Here is an 18018-nt window from a genome sequence, read left to right as displayed (position 1 = left end):
TAAAATATCACTTGAAATTAGACACTTAAAACACGTACATTTTTCAAATTGATCGCCTTTTTCTACTGACAAGATATGCTTGACCAACTTTATATAGTCCGTTGACGTCCATCCGTCCACAAAAGTCAAAATTCATATGAAAATATGAACCACATAAGGCGATGGCGCATATTGTTGCTGCCAAGTTGGTGCAAACTTGGCTTAGACTAAATTATGCTAAAAAATATGCCAGGTGCTAAATGGAAAATGTTGGTGCCAAAGCGAGTGAAAATATGCCAGATCTGGCATCATTTATGCCAAGTTGGCAACACTGCGTAGCGATTAATCTGTGCAGTCCGATTTGCGCAGTTTTACAGCTTGGCAAAAAAGATTAGAAATTAAAAAGTGGCAACATTGTAGTGTCGTCCCTTTCAAATCAATATATATAAAGGCCCCAGTACACAATGGGCCATCGCCGGCCACTCCAAGGGACGCAGTCATGCGGTAGAATGAGATAGCAATATCACTTGCTCCCTCTAACGCATAAATGCGTCCCTTGGAGTGGCCGGCGATGGCCCATTGTGTACTGGGGCCTTAAGAGAACGGGACGACACTACAGTGTTGCCAGTTTTTAATTTCTACTCTTTTTTGCCAGGCCGTATCTACCGTGTGTATGACAAATCGTTACGATAATCGACAACGATTTGTCATACGTTGTATACGTGTGTAGGTGTGCAGCCGGCATGGGTTTGTCAAAATTCAAGGAATTATCTTAACCCAGTACACCATGGGCCATCGCCGGCCACTACAGGGGACGCATTTATGCGTTAGAGGGTGCAAGTGATATTGCTATTTCATTCTACCGCATGGCTGCGTCCCTTGGAGTGGCCGGCGATGGCCCATTGTGTACTGGGGCCTTTATCTGTTGTTGTGCACGTAAAAGGACGTCATAATAGCTCTAACAGACTAACGCACCGCACTAAGGCCTTGGTGCGCCGCACGCACCCATAAGTGGAGCGACAAAGAGATACCTGTCGGTTACAGCTTGTAGTCGCACTATGATTCACGCATGTAGTATATAGGGGGCTTAACAATTTAAGAGCTTGTACACCTTTCTGGATTCAGTAACTGATAGTATGGACGCCGCAATATATAAGAGATAAATATCCTATCGTTTCTCACGTATTGCGTGGTCAATTACTAATTTAAGAAGGTTGAACAAGCTCTTTATAGGCTTTTATAAAAACCGTAATACTTTGGTGCGCCGCACCCATAAGTAAGAGCGAGAAACAGATATCTCTTTTTCGCTCTCACTTATGAGAGTTATGAGTGCAGCGCACCAAGGTCGCAGTGCGGTGCGGTAGTGTGTTATGGCTTTAAAATTGCCCCATATAAACTGACTACCTATTGATTATTTTTTTTACTAAATGCAAAATCTAAACGCAGAAACAAACGGAAGTGGCGCCAATATAATTGTTATTTAAAAATATTGATTTGCAATTCAAACTTCCCTTTCAATTGTTATCAATAATTATACAAACTAGCAAGCTGAGCTGTGAATAAACATTAGTCCTGTTTGTGTATTAATGATTTCAGATCTATGAATATTTCATGGAATAAATAATAAAACAAGTAAAAACTTTTGTTACATCTTGAGGTTATATTGTAGATGGCGCTGCCTAGCTTGTTGTGCGGTTGTTCGACGTTCGTTCACAAGTAAAATGGCGGCGATTAATGTGAAAGGCGAAACGTTGTCTTATTTCTAGTTGTAAATAAAGTAATTGGTAATCTGAAACGTTGTTATTGTTATACATAAGGAGAATGAATAGATACAAAGTGGAATTTGCAAAGTGAACAGTTGTAAGCATTGAAAAATCCAAGTGATTCTACACAATAGACCAAAACCCGTCGCAACGAGTACTCGAGGCCATATTTATGATGTTATCTGTTGTGTGAGCGTCCTCCGAAAGCACATTGATAAATGTTTGCAGAAAATTAAGGCGATGGTATGTTTCCTTAACACATATTCACACTCATTCATGCCCATTTGTAAAACCTCTTCTCTATTGTTCGAACATATTGACGCTTCCGCGGCGTAGCGGCAGATTATTTTTATTTCACAACTTGATGCTAATGATTTCGGTTTTTCGATTTACCATGATTGTCTAAAAAGAAATAAGATTTAGCAACTTATTCGAATAGAAGTCGTTTAGATAGTTTCCTATTTTGTAATATCGTTTGAATGCACAAATGATTTTTTTTCTTTCCAGGGGTTTTGTTTATGTGAAGATTGAATTGACATCATGACATCAAGTGCTGCAAATTAGTGTTTGTAAGAATACATTGACGTGTGCTACAAACTATGGATGAAAGTGTGGACTTCTACTGACATATTACATACATTGACACTTAAAATAACATCACGGAGGTGGTAATGGATCCAGTAGGACCATGGTCAGCATATGCTTCGTACAATCGATTAGCAGGGGTTCAGGCTGGTGCTGCGAGTGGGGACTTTCATCACCACCTTACAAGTGGTGGTTCAGGCCTAAGTGGCCAGTCAGTACCCTCTACGACCAGCCAATTGTTATTACAAGCAGCGCACACAACAGCCTCTTTGGCAGGGCAACTAGGTTCTTCGACTGCTTCTCCCTTCAACCCTGGAGGATTTCTCTCCCCCCCTGCTGTAGGGTATGATGCAGTGTTCTCACCACTATTTCATCATGCCAACCCAAAACCCGCACACTATAGTTCTTCACTTCAAGCTCAACACCGGCAAGTGATTGCTCAAGCTCAGGCAGCAGTTGCATCAAAGCAGTCTTCAGTTGAATCTGAACTTTCCTCATTAAGAGAAAACTATTCTCATCAGACTCTAGCAGCACAAGGGACAGCTTCCTTCTTTGATCAGTCATCTACACCAGGTGGAGCTGGAGGACTAAGTTGGCAAGGGAACAACCAACTACCAAGCCCGTTTGGAATACTACCCCATGAGAGTGTAGTGCCCTCATCACCAAGTCCAGCCACAACAAAGGCGTCTGCCACTTATGATAATTTTAATGCACATTTTGCTGCTGCCCAAACCCTCAATAACCATCTTAACTCTCAGATTTCCAGTGCTGGTAAACAAAGCAATAGGTCAGGTTCCCCGGCGACTGCATCTAAGCAACCAGCTTCATCAACATCTTCATCAACATTTTTTCAATCACCTTCAACATTTGGAAGTCAGACTGATAGCGCATATAGTGCGAGCAGTGCAAAGACTGGACAACTCTCGTCACAGCAGGACTATGCTGGAAGTAAGTCTTATTCAGGTTCTGCAAGTTCTACTCATTCACAACAATCATGTATTGTGTCAACTCCAACAGTGACATCCTCCTCATCCTCTCCTAGTAAGGATTTCCGTTCCTCTTCCAGCTCCACTCCCAGAACCTCTTCTGTTTATAACTCACAATCGCCTAAGAATTCTAGTAGTGAAAAATCTCCAAGACAGTCATCCAGTAGTGCCAGCAGTTTTGTGTCTCCCACTACTAAAGCGCCACAAGTACAGACTAAAGCACAAAGTAAAATATACCCTGAGTTAAGTAGCGAACAAAGGAAAAGTTGTGAATCTAGTGATAAGCTTCAGCCCCAATCTTCTCCTATAAGTTACTCTATAATGGATGCTCCAGGCAGACTCAATTATAGTAGTAGTAGTGGTGGTACTACTACTTCAAAATCAAATAGAATTGGTAGTTCTCAATATTCCTCAACTCAAAATTCAAGCTTTAGGCATTATCAAAGCGGAAATAATGTTGAATCTGATTATCATGTCCGAGCTAAGAGTAGTTCTAGTACAGATACGGGATATTCCAGTAGTAGTTCGCAAAATGGGCCAGATTGTAGTGGAGCTGCACCCAGAAGACCTAGTCCTCTGCAAGCTCCTGCTCAAACTTCTCCGTTAGGTCATGGATCTAGCCCGGCGTATCCTATGTATCATAGTCCTATGAACTCCACTAACTCGCCTCAACAGCATGGGGATCATTACAATAAGGTCAATAGTGCGGCGCCTCGTTCCCCAATGGATGCGTCAGTTTCTAGGCCTTCATCTCAAAACAGTCAGGTAGCTTATCCTTCAGTTATTACTAGGGCATTAGGTATTGAGCAAAGTAAAACGTATTCAGAGAATCGCTATGAACGGACTTCTAATCAAAGTTCAACGCCAGGACAAACCTGTTGGGATGGCGACCGTCAGGCGTCCAGAAAATATTCTAGTAGTAGTAACAGTAATAATTATAGCAATAATGGATTATCTGAAAGTAATAATACTCATAATGAAGAAACTGTATCTCAATCTACGTCACATAGGACGTTAAATTTAGCAGAAAAACAGCACACTTATTTTGATGGCACTAATGTAGCATTACAAGATTTATCTAGCTGTCGTGGCGACCCCATGAGCATAGTGAAAAATTTACAAAGTTTACAGCAAAGTTGTCAATTACAAGAGATCAAATCCAGTAAGAGTCAAACACCAGTTAGTGCTCCAACAAAAGTGACACCTCGTAGAAAAAGTACTGAAAAACCGGTCTCGCATAATATGAACGATATCTCAACCGCGGTAATGGCAGATTATCTTGCTAATAGGATTCCGCCCCCCGCTCACAGCTCTACCAGTAGTCAACAACAGAATGGTACCTACTTTGACTTTGAAAGATGGAATCTACCACCACCTCCACCCAAAATGTTTCCCGGTACCTCTGCATTCGGTTCCCAAGCAAGTCTTCATGCCACAAATTTTAACCAACACCAAGCACTTGCCATGCAGCACGGTCATGCACTTACCTATTTCCCTCCTTTCCACTTAGGTCCTCATCCCGACTTCCAGTCATCTGTGGAGTTAACGCCGTTGTCATCATTTAGTGAGACTCCACCTTCGGCTTCCTCGTCATCTTTTTCAACACCCGAAACTCGTGAAGAGGAACAGCCTAAGGTGGTAGTGCCTAATATAGAAGAAGAACTTGGTTTCCTTGCAGAACAACGGGGAAATGCGTCTTCGGTAGCACCCTCTTCTCAGCAGCAGAATCTAAACAGCACTTCACAAGACGCTACTTCAAAAATAATGGAAAAAAAATTCAATGTGCCAGTCACGGGCCCAGGATCTGGTTTCATGGCTTCTTATTTGAAATTTTTACAAGGAGAGCGTGACACCTCTCCACCGCCGGCCGGCAGAGGCGCCAGAAAGTCTACTTGGTCGCGAACTACCACTAATAATGCGAATAATAAAACTTATCCTCATAATGACCATGTCAAATGTGATGGAAATCCCGCTCAGAGTTCGAACGGCGCAATGGGAGCGAACGTAATAAATTCTGCAATGTCCCTAAGTAACCCCGCAATGACTGCGCCGAGTATGAGCTCGGCGGGCCTGATGGGCGCCAACCAGTTACAAGGCGCGTCATCGAATCTCCTCGGCTCACAAGCGAAAGGGATCGAATTAGACGATCCTCGGTATTATATAAATAAGGACAGAAAGCGTAAATATGACGGTAGCGAAGAGAGCAGCTACGACGCGGAGGAGGAGGCGAGAAGGTTGAACAAGCCGGTGCTGAACGTGCCCAGCACGCCCCTGAGCGACAAGGGCAAGAAAGGGCGCGCAGCGATGAACAAGCCGCCGCCGTCGGCGGTGGTGGCGCCTCAGCCGGCCGCGCCTAAGAAGCCACGAGTCCCGGCCCCGCCGCCCGTGGCCGCGCTGCAGGCCGCGCCGCAGCAGCAATACTATTACCAACACCAGCCCGACGAAGGTGCGTTCAATTTATTAGATTTCCACTTGAGAAGTAGAGCGCGATGGTGAAGAGCTAGCCCTGAAGCTTGTATGACAGGAGCAAGCTAACTGCCGATATGGCGGGATGTCGTGAAAACTTGTTACATTTTAACTGTGATACGTACGATAAATTTTTATTAGATGAAATCTATGAGTATTAAAATTGTAAATATTTTCTATAAAGTGATTGCGTGTATCTTAGTAGAGTTCGATATTTTTAGGGTTAGTCTGTAACAAGATTTCACTCGAATTGTTATTAATGACACATTATTAGTGCCATTTTATTGTAAATTGTAGAATTTGTGACTCTTGTCATACTCGCTACTGAAGGGGTGCTACCATTAATAATTCCAAAATCGTCGTATTATATTTTTTTATGGAATTAATACCAGTGGGTGTCTGTTGTATATATTATAATAATAAACAATGTATTGTATTTTAAAGTATTTGACTTTAGTTGGTACTTACAAATAGTGTATGCATATTCTTTGCTGTTAGCTGAAAGTGATTTTATTATAAGAATGAAATGAATTGCATAATAGATGACAGCTATAAATAAGTTCAGATAATGTATTAGAAGGCCATGTCCTGAACTAAGTTTTTGTATTTCTATTTAATTGTTATTTGTTTATGCACAATTCTCAATTATTATGTAAATACTTTTGTATAATAGAAGAAAACATAAAATAAACATGAGTATAATACTATGATGTGTAAATAATTTTAGTGTCTAATTATTCCTGGTAGCACCCCTCTCTTCGCCGAATAGGGATAACATGTACATTACTATTGTAAAGTAGGATAACTTTAGCCACCAATACATTTATAAATACTTTGCTAAGCCATGATTGTGAACTAGCCTCGCGATGTACATGTTACCACTAAGATGACACTGTTCATCTATGGCAATCCATCTCCTGACCCTCCTTCCTTTAGTACTTTTATACCTACAACAATGCAACTCAAATTGGAAACGTGCACTTTAATTTTTGCCGCATATTCCATTATTGCGTGTCAAATTAAATTAAATTTCGAAGTTTGTTTAATGCACCATAAAAAGGTAATGATATTTATGGAAATATTATTTAATGCTTTCACAAAGTATTTGATTTCGACTAATATGAAACTTAACTTGATATTTTAGTGGCACACGGCACAAATTTGGGCTATGGGAGTTACGGGGCAACGGACACTGAGAGCAACGCCAACAGGAAATTGCATCACATTAAATCCCATCAGCAGATCAGCACCGGACAGATTGACAACTCTAGGTCAAGCCAGATTGAGGAAATGCCTTATCAGGTACGATTGTTTCACTTTGTTTTTAACCCTTAAGTCCATAGCGGCAACATAGGTACTTGCCATCATACTTAAAACAAAAAAACCGGACAAGTGCGAGTATTTTATTCTGTTTTTAGTATTTGTTGTTATAGCGGCAACAGAAATACATCATTTGTGAAAATTTCAACTGTCTAGCTATCACGGTTCGTGAGATACAGCCTGGTGACAGACGGACGGACGGACAGCGGAGTCTTAGTAATAGGGTCCCGTTTTACCCTTTGGGTACGGAACCCTAAAAATGCATCTCTACATTATGAAATACGGTTCGAAATTAAATGACTAGAAAGGAATGCCAAATGGTTTAAGGGTTGAGTCGTATAGCCTTTTGAATTTATGAACGCCAGACGGCGAAGGAATATGCCGTGCCCCGGACGCCAGGCAACCGCCATTATTTAAGCGAAATTGAACTTTACGGAGTCCTGCGTAAGTCCCTATTGCATTGGCGAAGCTGACGTCCGTAGCCGTCTGTGGCTATCAAAAGGATAGTCTGGCTCCTACTCCTAAATAACTAAAAAAATGACGTACTATCCGGTAGAAAACATGAAATTAAAAAAAAAACAACGGGTTGCACTCCGGGGGTGCCGACAGAAGTGAAAACTCAATGACTAGTCCAAAATGTCTGCAGCACTATGTATAATTGACTCATCCTCCTTTCTATTGAAAAACTTTAGTTCCGAAATTGCTGGTCAGTGAGCTTGTTTAAAATTCGAAATTCTAGCGTTAATTGTTTAAAATTCGAATAGAAATTGTAAAGTTACCTTGCAGACCTCGCATCTAAATATATTTGGTCATGATATTTTGAGTTTTATTCACCAGTACTCTAAGTTCACTTTTATTAGTGATTTCATCAAGATGTAGCTTTATTGAATTTTAATTGAGTGATATAAAGTTAGAATGTAACTATGAGATCCTCGTATTTCAACCCGTACAAGATTAGAACCTTTTTCATGTAATGTCATTGAGTTTTTCTTTATTGATTTAAATGCCATCTAAATGAGTGGCCATCTAAACCTTACGGTCACTTGATCGCGTTACGCTGTCTCGAGTTTATCATTTTTTTCCCCACCTCAAAAAGTGCCCAGCGCCGCTAAAGAAGTTTTCACTTCAAAAATATGTCCCTTCCTATTTTTGAGTTATTCCCACTAGTTACCACCAAGTTGTCCCCAGTGGTAACTGGGATTATTACCACTGGAGAATATTGGGATTTTTTCCCCAGTAGTTACCACCAACATTTTGTTATTGAGATGTTTGAAAAGTAATTTTGAAAAATAAATTCCAGTTGTTACCACAGGCAGTACTGTCTTTACCATAAGGGCACGCGGAGCCCGTGCCCAGGGCCCCCATCCTCAGGGGGCCCCGAAGGACAGACAGTAACATTATATTTGATTACCTATAAAAAATACCAACCACCTACAAAGGTGTGGATCTTTTTAGGTACCTTGGTTGCACAGTAACTGATACCAACCGAAGGGAGGAAGAGATAGATATCCGAATCCAAAACGCCCTAAGATGCTCGGCAGCGCTCCATCGAGTCTTAGTGTCCAAGCTGATCAGTAGACCGACCAAGATTCGAGTCTACAAGACTGTAATTAGACCAATTTTGATGTATGGGTGTGAAGCTTGGACGCTGACTCAGAAAGAAGAGAGCAAGCTCTTAGTGGCGGAGAGGAAAATCTGGCGGAAGATTCTGGGGCCTATCAGAGAGGAAGATGGGACTTGGAGGCGAAGGAAAAATAGGGAGCTAGAGGAGCTTGTTGCGATGCCCAATATAATTGGCGAGATCAAAGCCACACGACTCCGCTGGCTCGGTCACCTGGAGAGGATGGGGGAGGATCGTGCTGTGAGAGGAGCGTAAGTGGGGCACCCGGGCGGAAAACGTCCGTCGGGGCGTCCCAGATACCGCTGGAGTGACGAAGCCCAAAAAGACCTGTCCGCCCTCGGAATACCCAACTGGCGTGAAGTGGCGCAGAATAGGGCAGAGTGGCGCTCTCTTGTGTCAGAGGCCAAGATCCTCTTTGGGTCACTGAGCCAGTGATGTATGTATGTATGTACCTATAAAAAATAGAAGATCATAGTAGAAAAATGTTAGTTTGATTCGCTTTCTTTACTTTCCAAAAGGGCCTCAAATTCTTATGTGCCCAAGGGCCCCAGCATAGTTTAAGACGGCCCTGACCACAGGGGACAGGTGGGAGAAAAAAATTCAGATGTTACCCCTGGTGACATCTTGGTGGTAACTAGTGGGAATAACCCCCATTTTTGTATCCCGGTTTGCCGTTTGTCATGTTTTTATTAAAAACTACTACAATTATAACAAATCTGATACCATACCAATTAACAATTTGTTCTTTAGATACCTACTTGTTATGAAAATGTTGCTAATACTTTTAGGTAAAGTTTTCAAATACGTCGTCGACGTACCTAATTTTTTTTACGTGGAACTAAAATAGTTCAATATACAGGTGTAATCTTTAAGTGTAGCCAGGCGATAACTCCGTAAATATAACAGATATCAGAAAACTTCAATTTATATCGAAAGTGCGTTACCCAATGAGTAAAATTACATTAATAACTTTTTTTAAATAAAAGCAGAAATATCCTATACATTTAGTGTGACAACTCACCACTCAAAGAACGTCGGTGTCGTAAGAGATAAAACTGGTTGGGATTAATTATTTGCTGTTACTGTAATAAAATGTTAAAACTACCGTTTATGAAATAACAAATGTAACATTTATTTTTTAACCCCTTACTGCATGTAATAAAAAATATTTGTGGAAATTTGAACTTTAATAGCTGTCAATAGAGTTAAATATCATATCCGCCATATATGGCTTCGTATGTGGTAAGGGGTTAAGCAAGTACATTTTTTGTTTACAGTATGTGCTCGAAGTGACGCCCTTCTTGTGCGATACATTGACGGGCCCTCTTAAATGTTTTTATTAACTAACTTTTCTTATAATTTGCGGTGTAATTAAAAAAAATTTTTTAGATTACGGTAGTTTTGTTATTTTATTACAGTTTATTATCGCAAATAATGAATCTCAAGCAGTTTTATTTTTTACGACACCGACGTTCTTTGAGGGGTGAGTCGTCGTACTAAATGTATGGGAGTGGGAGGGTTTGAAGTTAATGTTTGAAATATTTCAGCTTTTATTTAAAAAAAGTTATTAATGTAATTTTACTCATTGGGTAACGCACTTTCGATATCAATTTGAAATTTTCTGATATGTTACATTTCCGGAATTATCGCCTGGCTACACTTAACGATTACACCCTATAATATAGCTGAAGGACCGAGCCAGAAAATGCCCGTTTCCGCTGAGGTGTATAGTGTTTTTCTCAAACAAAATATTTTGATACATAATAATTTCCTCATAGCCCTCATAAATTTGTAAATTAGTAACTTTTTGAAAAGGAAGGTTGCATATGGTAAAAAATATTATATCGATGAATGGTGACTTTGTTAAAAGAAATTGAAAAATAACCCAAAACATTTACGACATAACATTTAGGTGTTCCTGAAATCGATTTATGAAAATAAATGTTAAGTACTTACTTCCAATTTACGAGTAGGTACCATACTAAGTACATTAGGTAAATGAATAATTTTATTATTCAAGCCTAAAATAATAATTATAAAAACGACTCCATACCTTTTGTGTGAAATTTGCCACCGATACTCCGCCCTCTACTCATAGGTGATGTGGATTGTGAAAAGCAGTACCTGTCACGTGGTAGCTAAATTATTCCCACCTTGCATGGGCGTTAACACTTGAATACTTTACTAAATATGTTATTTTGCTCCCCTGTGACACAATTTACTAATATTGTTATTTTTTCTAGTCTGGAGAGTTTGTGGCAATAAAGAGTGAGTTGAACGAAATGTGGCCGTCTATCTGGAGAGTTGACGGCAAGACGTTGTTACAAAAATACGAGCCATTTGAGGAGAATGGTAAAGTTTTATATCGGAATATTTCTACAGTAAGTATTATTTAAATACCTACATAATTTGTGTAGATGGGTATATTCATATCTCTACTCTACCAAATTGTGCATTTGCTTATAGTCGTTTTCAAGCGGGCCCTTATGGCTAATTCATTGTCTATTATAATATAAGTAACACCTGACGTACTACTTACCTGCATAAAAAAAGCTTCGCTCACGTTAATCGTTTATTAAATTACAATTTCTATGGAAATTGCAATAAGATTCAAAATGAAGAAATGGAAAAATAATGGCACGTATTTAACCGGTCAACTGATTAATCGAATTTGGGTAGTTTAAAAAAATAGAAATGGCTACTAAATTTAATAGTTTGGCAACAAAAACGGAGCCTTAAAATATATCAAAATGAGTTGTATTTTAATGCCGTTACAGCTTTTGATTATTTTTAGGCAGGTACCAAGTATTTATTTGGCAACTGAATTAATATATTGGAGACCATTTATGAAGCACATTTTAAAGAGAAAACGGCTATCTTTTAATTAAAAAATGAAGTTCTTTTTAAATATTTTGTTTGGTCATTACACGGTCAACCTAACACGCTCCTCCTCGCTTCGCTCGTCGTCGCACCTATCTGTTGACTCTAGCAGAACACGGTGGTAACTATTGAAATTAGTAATTAAAAGTTTAAAGATCTAATGGTATAACAGCCATTAGGCGTTTTATGATTAGAAATTTCGACTATAAGTATACTGACCATTGCGTATTGGTAAATTAATTTGAGGTGTTTTGGGTAAAAAGTGACCAATATTCATTAAATTTAACTGCTTTCGTGTTAAAATACTACCTAGCTGAATCGATAATGCTCAGTTATGATTAGTTGATTACTTAGGTGTGAACAACTAGATGACAACTTAATTTTACGATCGCTTTACAATATTAGTTGCCAATTTATTATTTTAGACGCCAACTCATCACTTTAAGTTCCCTATAATTTTTTTAGGTGGCTAGATTTTGCTGCCAGTTTTTTTAATAATATGATGCTTATATTTCAGGCTAAAATATTTTTTTTGGCGCTAAAATATTAATGCACAGCCAAATTATATTATTATATGCCCAATGAAAGTTCCTGTTTAATGTTTTAGTTGCTCGGTTAATAATAAGCCAAAAATAATTGCTTGAGTGTTGGACTAGCCCGGGCTCAGGTGCCAATTAGAATTATACGCCTATGACCGATCCTTTTGCGGGACTTATAATTGACAAATGATTAGACATTTGGGGCCAGCTCCAAAACAAACGACTATACCTTACACCAACGGTCGGCAACCTTTTAGTAACCAAGGGCCACATAGTAGTTAACGGAGGTGACGCGGGCCGTACTTTGTTAATATTTATGACTTTATGAGACATTGTTGTTTGTCACTATTACATACAAAATAGCCAAGGCGCCTCTCGGGCCGCAAGTGACAGTTTCGCGAGCCGCATGCGGCCCGCGGGCCGCAGGTTGCGGACCGCAGCCTTATACATACCTTAATTAAGAATAATTCAGCCTATATAGGTACCTACGTCCCACTGCTATAGTTCGTTTTTTTTAGCATTAGAAAGAACTTGAAAGAAGGTAAGCGATCTTGACATGTCTTTTAATTGAAAAACGCTTCTTAAAAATCTATAACTATTACTTATGAAAGCAGAAGGATATAAATGATCGTATTAGATTCATATTTGTTACATATTTGCCGTAACTTATTTTTAAAATGTGTTTTTCAATTAAAAGACACATCAAGATTGTTTACCTTATTTCTAATGCTAAACAAAACGAACTATACTACAGGACTCTTCTCATGCACCTTTGAATTTCCTCGCGGATGTATGCATGTTTTCTTTTCTTACGGTTTTTGTTCACCGTAAAGTGACATGATACATTATTTACTATAGGTATGATAGCTAAATTACATCATTTGTATGTCATTTTGATGTCGGTGTACTTTCGAATTGGCCTGTAAATTTATTCCTCATTTTACAGTATGCAGCGTGGAACCCCGAAAATAAAAAGTTATACACTCAAGTGTCCGTTAAAGTTAGGTCTCAATCACATTTGGAAACAATAGTAGAGTTAGTAAGAAGCGAACTTCAATTCGACGACTGCAATTTCATCGAAAAAAGGATGCTGGAAACTCAAATGTACCAGGAAAACTTCGAAGTCTATATACAAACCTTAATATCTCACGCCCTAGATCCTAATTTTTTGACGGAAATCTTTCAAGAACAAGGTAAGAGTTTTATAGATTATTTTTTTTACTTACTGTCTATAGCCTAGTAAGAACCACCATAATACAAAGTTTCCCTAATTTAAATTTAGACCTTGCATAGTGGATTGAGGTGACCTTCGTTTGTTTCGGAAAATAATGAAACAATAGTTATTTGTACAACAAGAGATCAAAGTTTGATATTTCTTCGAGTGCTTATTTTGAGTCCCGTGCAAGCGAAAGATTCTATAATAGATTCACGAGCGTAGCGAGTGAATCTAATTTAGAATCTTGAGCGTAGTAAGGGATTCAAAAGCGCACGAGATGTAAATAACTTTGATCTCGTGTAGTACACAAATTTTTTCACCCTAAGCAGTGAGAACATACCTAGAGGGACAGAGATAATAGAACCCAAGTATATCGAACTTGTATTAGACCCCGCATGTTGAAATGACATTTGACTACAAAGGTAACTTGAATGTCATTTTGTCTCACTCAGTGAGCAAAATCGCATTTTGCTCACTGAGTGAGACAAAATGACTCAGTGAGCAAAATCGCATTTTGCTCACTGTTTTTAAGAAGCAAAGTACCCTTGTTCGAGCTGCTGAGGTGAAAAATAAATGTTACTTAATGTAGTTTTTGAAAGGTTCGATTTAGATTGAAACAGCTTGTCGTGTACATTTGTGATGCACATTGGGCTTTAGGAGGATAGGATCATAAGACAATTGTTTAGCAGTCATCTTATGAATACGTATAATAATATGTAGTAGGTACCGAATGTCTGTGTTTACGTGTATGTGTTTTCAAATGAACCTACGCATATTTTTAAACCTACCTATATTTAGTCAAAGGTCTGGTTTAGTGGGTACGGGTAGTGACCCTGCCTAAGAAGCCGTTGCAATAGTCCTTCGAATCTCGGCAAGGGCATTTATTTATGTGATGAGCATTGATATTTTTTCCTGAGTCATGGATGTTTTCTATGTATTATAGTACATATATTGTTTTCTGAGTACCTACAACACAAGCTTTCTTGAGCTTACCATGGGATTTAGTCAATTTGTGTAAGAATAATGATTGAAATACTATTTCGATATCATCTCCTATATTTTACACTTTACAGGGTAAAGTACTTATAAGCCAATACAGGTTAAAGTAGTATATGGAATAGAATAGAGCGTTTATTCGTGACAAGAAAAAATAACGACAAGGAACACAATAACACGGTCTCGCTTACACTTTCAGACGAGTACTTCCTGTCGAACGTGAAGACGGTGGACGAGGTGACGGAGACGATGCGGTCGCGCGTGTCCAGCGGGGTCGGGGTCGGGGGCGGGGGCGGGCGCGCGCTGGACTCGGCGGCGGGCACGTGGCCCGGGCTCAGCGTGGCGGCGGGCGCGGGCGCGTGCCGCGCGTGCGCGCGCCCGGCGGCGGCGCGCCTGCTGCTGTACGGGCAGCCCTACAACCCCGCCACGCTGGAGCCCGTGCAGCCCGACGCGCGCCTCGCCTACGAGAAGGTGCGTGCGACTCTCCCGCTCACTATTTATGTTTGTCCCGTCCGAACGACTCGTGGAACCGGTCGCCCCTGTCGCTGAACGGTCCCGGTCCGTAGCGTCCCTCGCCGAATGCTTACGTTCCGTAAGTTTGGCTTGAATTTTCTTCTCGTCTACTCGAAGGTTAGCTAGAAGAGATTCGAAACGGAGGTATATTTCTGTAAATCGCTACTCGAACCTTATATATTTTAGGAGTTCCTCGTGTGCGCGACGTGTTGCGGCCGCGTGCAGCTGTACTCGCGGATATCGCACCAGAAGTACCTGATGTACGCGGAGTGCAGCAAGCGCGTGGCCGAGAAGCGGATGCAGAACCCCAGCAAGGACACCACCCTCATACTCAACGAGCTGCTGGCCGACGAGGTCTGGCTGTCGCAGGTATTCACTCATCTTCCAATATTATCTGTACATTCTGTAGACACGGTAAGGTACCTTTTAGCAGAAAATGACACAGAACATGTAATGACTACCTATATGTGTTTTGACGATCCGGCTTAGTCGGTAGTGACCCTGCCTATGTAGCCGCCGGACCCGGGTTTAAATCCCGGTAAAGGCATTATTATGATGAGCACGGAAATTTGTTTCCGAGTCATGGGTATTTTCTTCATATTTAAGTACCCACAACACAAGCCTTATTGAGTTTATTGTGGGGCTTAGTCAATTCGTGTAATAATGTCCCATAATATTTTATTTTTTAATTATTAGTGTACGTCCGAAACCGGATTTTTAGCCGAAACCGAAGGGAAATCCATTGATTGTGTAATGTGAGATATGTAAATTGTGTAAAGTCTAGACAAATTCGAGCCTCGAATTTGGCAGGTGATGCAGATGGCGCCGTACGGTACAATATGCGGTAACTTTGGTTATCGAAAGTTGACGTTTGACAATTCAGTGACCACAAAAACAGCGCCATCTGTTTGTGTCAAACTAGGGTGCATGATTATTTGTTAGACTTGGCCTCTGTTACAATGAATAATTGTTAGCTAGTAATGATATGTTCGTGTTGCAGCTGTTCCGAGACGTGCGGCACTCTTGGGCCGAGGCGGAGTCGTGGGAGCGCAAGCTGCGCCACGCGCTGGCGCGCCACATGGTGTAGCCGCACGTGCCACTGCAGCCTCGCACGGTGTAGCCGCACGTGCCACTGCAGCCTCACACGGTGTAGCCGCACGTGCCACTGCAGCCTCACACGGTGTAGCCGCACGTGCCACTGCAGCCTCACACGGTGTAGCCGCACGTGCCACTGCAGCCTCACACGGTGGAGCCGCACGTGCCATTGCAGCCTCACACGGTGTAGCCGCACGTGCCACTGCAGCCTCACACGGTGTAGCCGCACGTGCCACTGCAGCCTCACACGGTGTAGCCGCACGTGCCACTGCCGCCTCGCACGGTGTAGCCGCACGTGCCACTGCAGCCTCACACGGTGTAGCCGCACGTGCCACTGCCGCCTCGCACGGTGTAGCCGCACGTGCCACTGCCGCCTCGCACGGTGTAGCCGCACGTGCCACTGCAGCCTCACACGGTGTAGCCGCACGTGCCACTGCCGCCTCGCACGGTGTAGCCGCACGTGCCACTGCAGCCTCACACGGTGTAGCCGCACGTGCCACTGCCGCCTCGCACGGTGTAGCCGCACGTGCCACTGCCGCCTCGCACGGTGTAGCCACTGCCGCCTCAGACCTGCCCACCGTCACCTCTCCACTGATGGTGACACCGACACTCTTAGATCACCATCACTCACAGACTACAAAGACACCGCCTTATGAGGCGTTTACAAAGAGCACGCGGTCACCACAGATAGGTGCAATTTTACTTGTAAATGCTACGATTCGAGCAGCACAACTGAATTGTATTTGACACCATTTTATACTATAACAGCCTAGATACACCCCTAATTTCTAATTTTTGTAAATATTATTAATTTACATATGTAAGTACTTGTCATAATTGGGGGCGCAGCTGAAATAAGCGGTCACACCCCCATACTACATTAGTATAGGAGCGCTTATGTGTGGTGACCTCGTCTCAAAGTTCTCCGTTTAGTAGTTGAGGAGGTATGTGACCACATCATGGATTAACGGTGTGGACGCGGTGTGCCGTTCCATAATATCGACCTACCCCGACCTCACGGGTCCAACTGATTGACTTTATGTAGTTTATGATAACCTCATTTCTGATTAAGATCGCCCAGAGCCGATGGATGTTTCTTTATTTCCGAAGTATTTAAGTGTTTTATTAGGGACGCTTGGCCGAAATAAGCGTCAGGTTCTAAATCGAGCACGTGCGGTTACATTTTGAAGGAAATAATCGTGCTAGGGATTGCTTTCAAATTATTCCGCATAAAATACCCGATGAAAATCCTAATGCTTACGTCTGCGAAGTTTATTTTGATGCAATAAAGTATTTATGTATATACACAAATGCAATCTCTGGAAAGAATAAATATACTAGTTTCCTTATACTTTATTGACGATTATTGCGAACACATATTAGATAAGTTAGATATCGAATCCTGACTTTGCTTTCATTTTGAATTATCTTTATCGTAAGTGCGAAAGGATCAGTAGGTTTAGCGCGCTGTAAGGCCTCACGCACAGGCAGTGTAGCCAAAGTGACATTCGCTAATCGTAAACGCTAATCGAATTAAATAATATGATCATTTCCACTTCTCGTTTGGCGTTAACGATTAACGATTGTCGTCAAAATGGTCATATTGTCTCCGAAAGAAAAAACTTTCTAATATTCAAATGTATCATCATCATCTCAGCCATAAGACGTCCACTGCTGAACATAGGCCTCCCCCTTGGACCTCCATACGTGCCGGTTGGAAGCGACCCGCATCCAGCGTCTTCCGGCGACCTTAACAAGATCGTCTGTCCATCTTGTGGGTGGACGTCCTACGCTGCGCTTGCTAGTCCGTGGTCTCCACTCGAGCACTTTTCGACCCCATCGGCCATCTTCTCTGCGTGCAATGTGGCCTGCCCATTGCCACTTCAGCTTGCTAATCCGGTGGGCTATGTCGGTGACTTTAGTTCGTCTACGGATCTCCTCATTTCTGATTCGATCACGTAGAGAAACTCCGAGCATAGCCCTCTCCATAGCTCGTTGAGCGACTTTGAGTTTTGAGATGAGGCCGATAGTGAAAGACCACGTTTCGGAGCCGTAAGTC

General features: G+C 41.5%; 1 protein-coding gene across 2 annotated transcripts; it reads left to right on the top strand.

Annotated features, from left to right (window-relative positions):
• The first annotated feature begins 1661 nt into the window (after nt 1-1661).
• LOC134806767 (uncharacterized) lies at nt 1662-15985 on the top strand. 2 transcript variants are annotated; one of them, XM_063780095.1, is made up of 9 exons: nt 1662-1985; nt 2250-3275; nt 4992-5759; nt 6924-7081; nt 10964-11101; nt 13086-13332; nt 14551-14822; nt 15051-15233; nt 15865-15984. In XM_063780095.1, the coding sequence occupies exons 2-9, from the start codon at nt 2414-2416 to the stop codon at nt 15949-15951; spliced, it is 2715 nt and encodes a 904-aa protein (XP_063636165.1). In that variant the 5' UTR covers nt 1662-1985; nt 2250-2413; the 3' UTR covers nt 15952-15984. The 2 variants fall into 2 exon arrangements, with proteins under 2 accessions (XP_063636165.1, XP_063636164.1); XM_063780094.1 differs by having other exon boundaries at nt 2250-5759; nt 15865-15985.
• The last annotated feature ends 2033 nt before the right edge of the window (nt 15986-18018 follow it).

The sequence above is a fragment of the Cydia splendana genome, chromosome 3, assembly GCF_910591565.1.
Source record: "Cydia splendana chromosome 3, ilCydSple1.2, whole genome shotgun sequence".
Lineage (NCBI taxonomy): Eukaryota > Metazoa > Arthropoda > Insecta > Lepidoptera > Tortricidae > Cydia > Cydia splendana.
This window is presented reverse-complemented; position numbering and strand designations above follow the sequence as displayed.

What these genes read in the sequence shown, in the direction of transcription:
- LOC134806767 (XM_063780094.1), top strand. Translation starts at nt 2,414, where the DNA reads ATGGATCCAGTAGGACCATGGTCAGCATATGCTTCGTACAATCGATTA. An exon ending in CGCGCCTCGCCTACGAGAAG is followed by an intron (nt 14,823 to 15,050) that starts GTGCGTGCGACT and finishes TATATATTTTAG; the next exon opens with GAGTTCCTCGTGTGCGCGAC. An exon ending in ACGAGGTCTGGCTGTCGCAG is followed by an intron (nt 15,234 to 15,864) that starts GTATTCACTCAT and finishes TTCGTGTTGCAG; the next exon opens with CTGTTCCGAGACGTGCGGCA.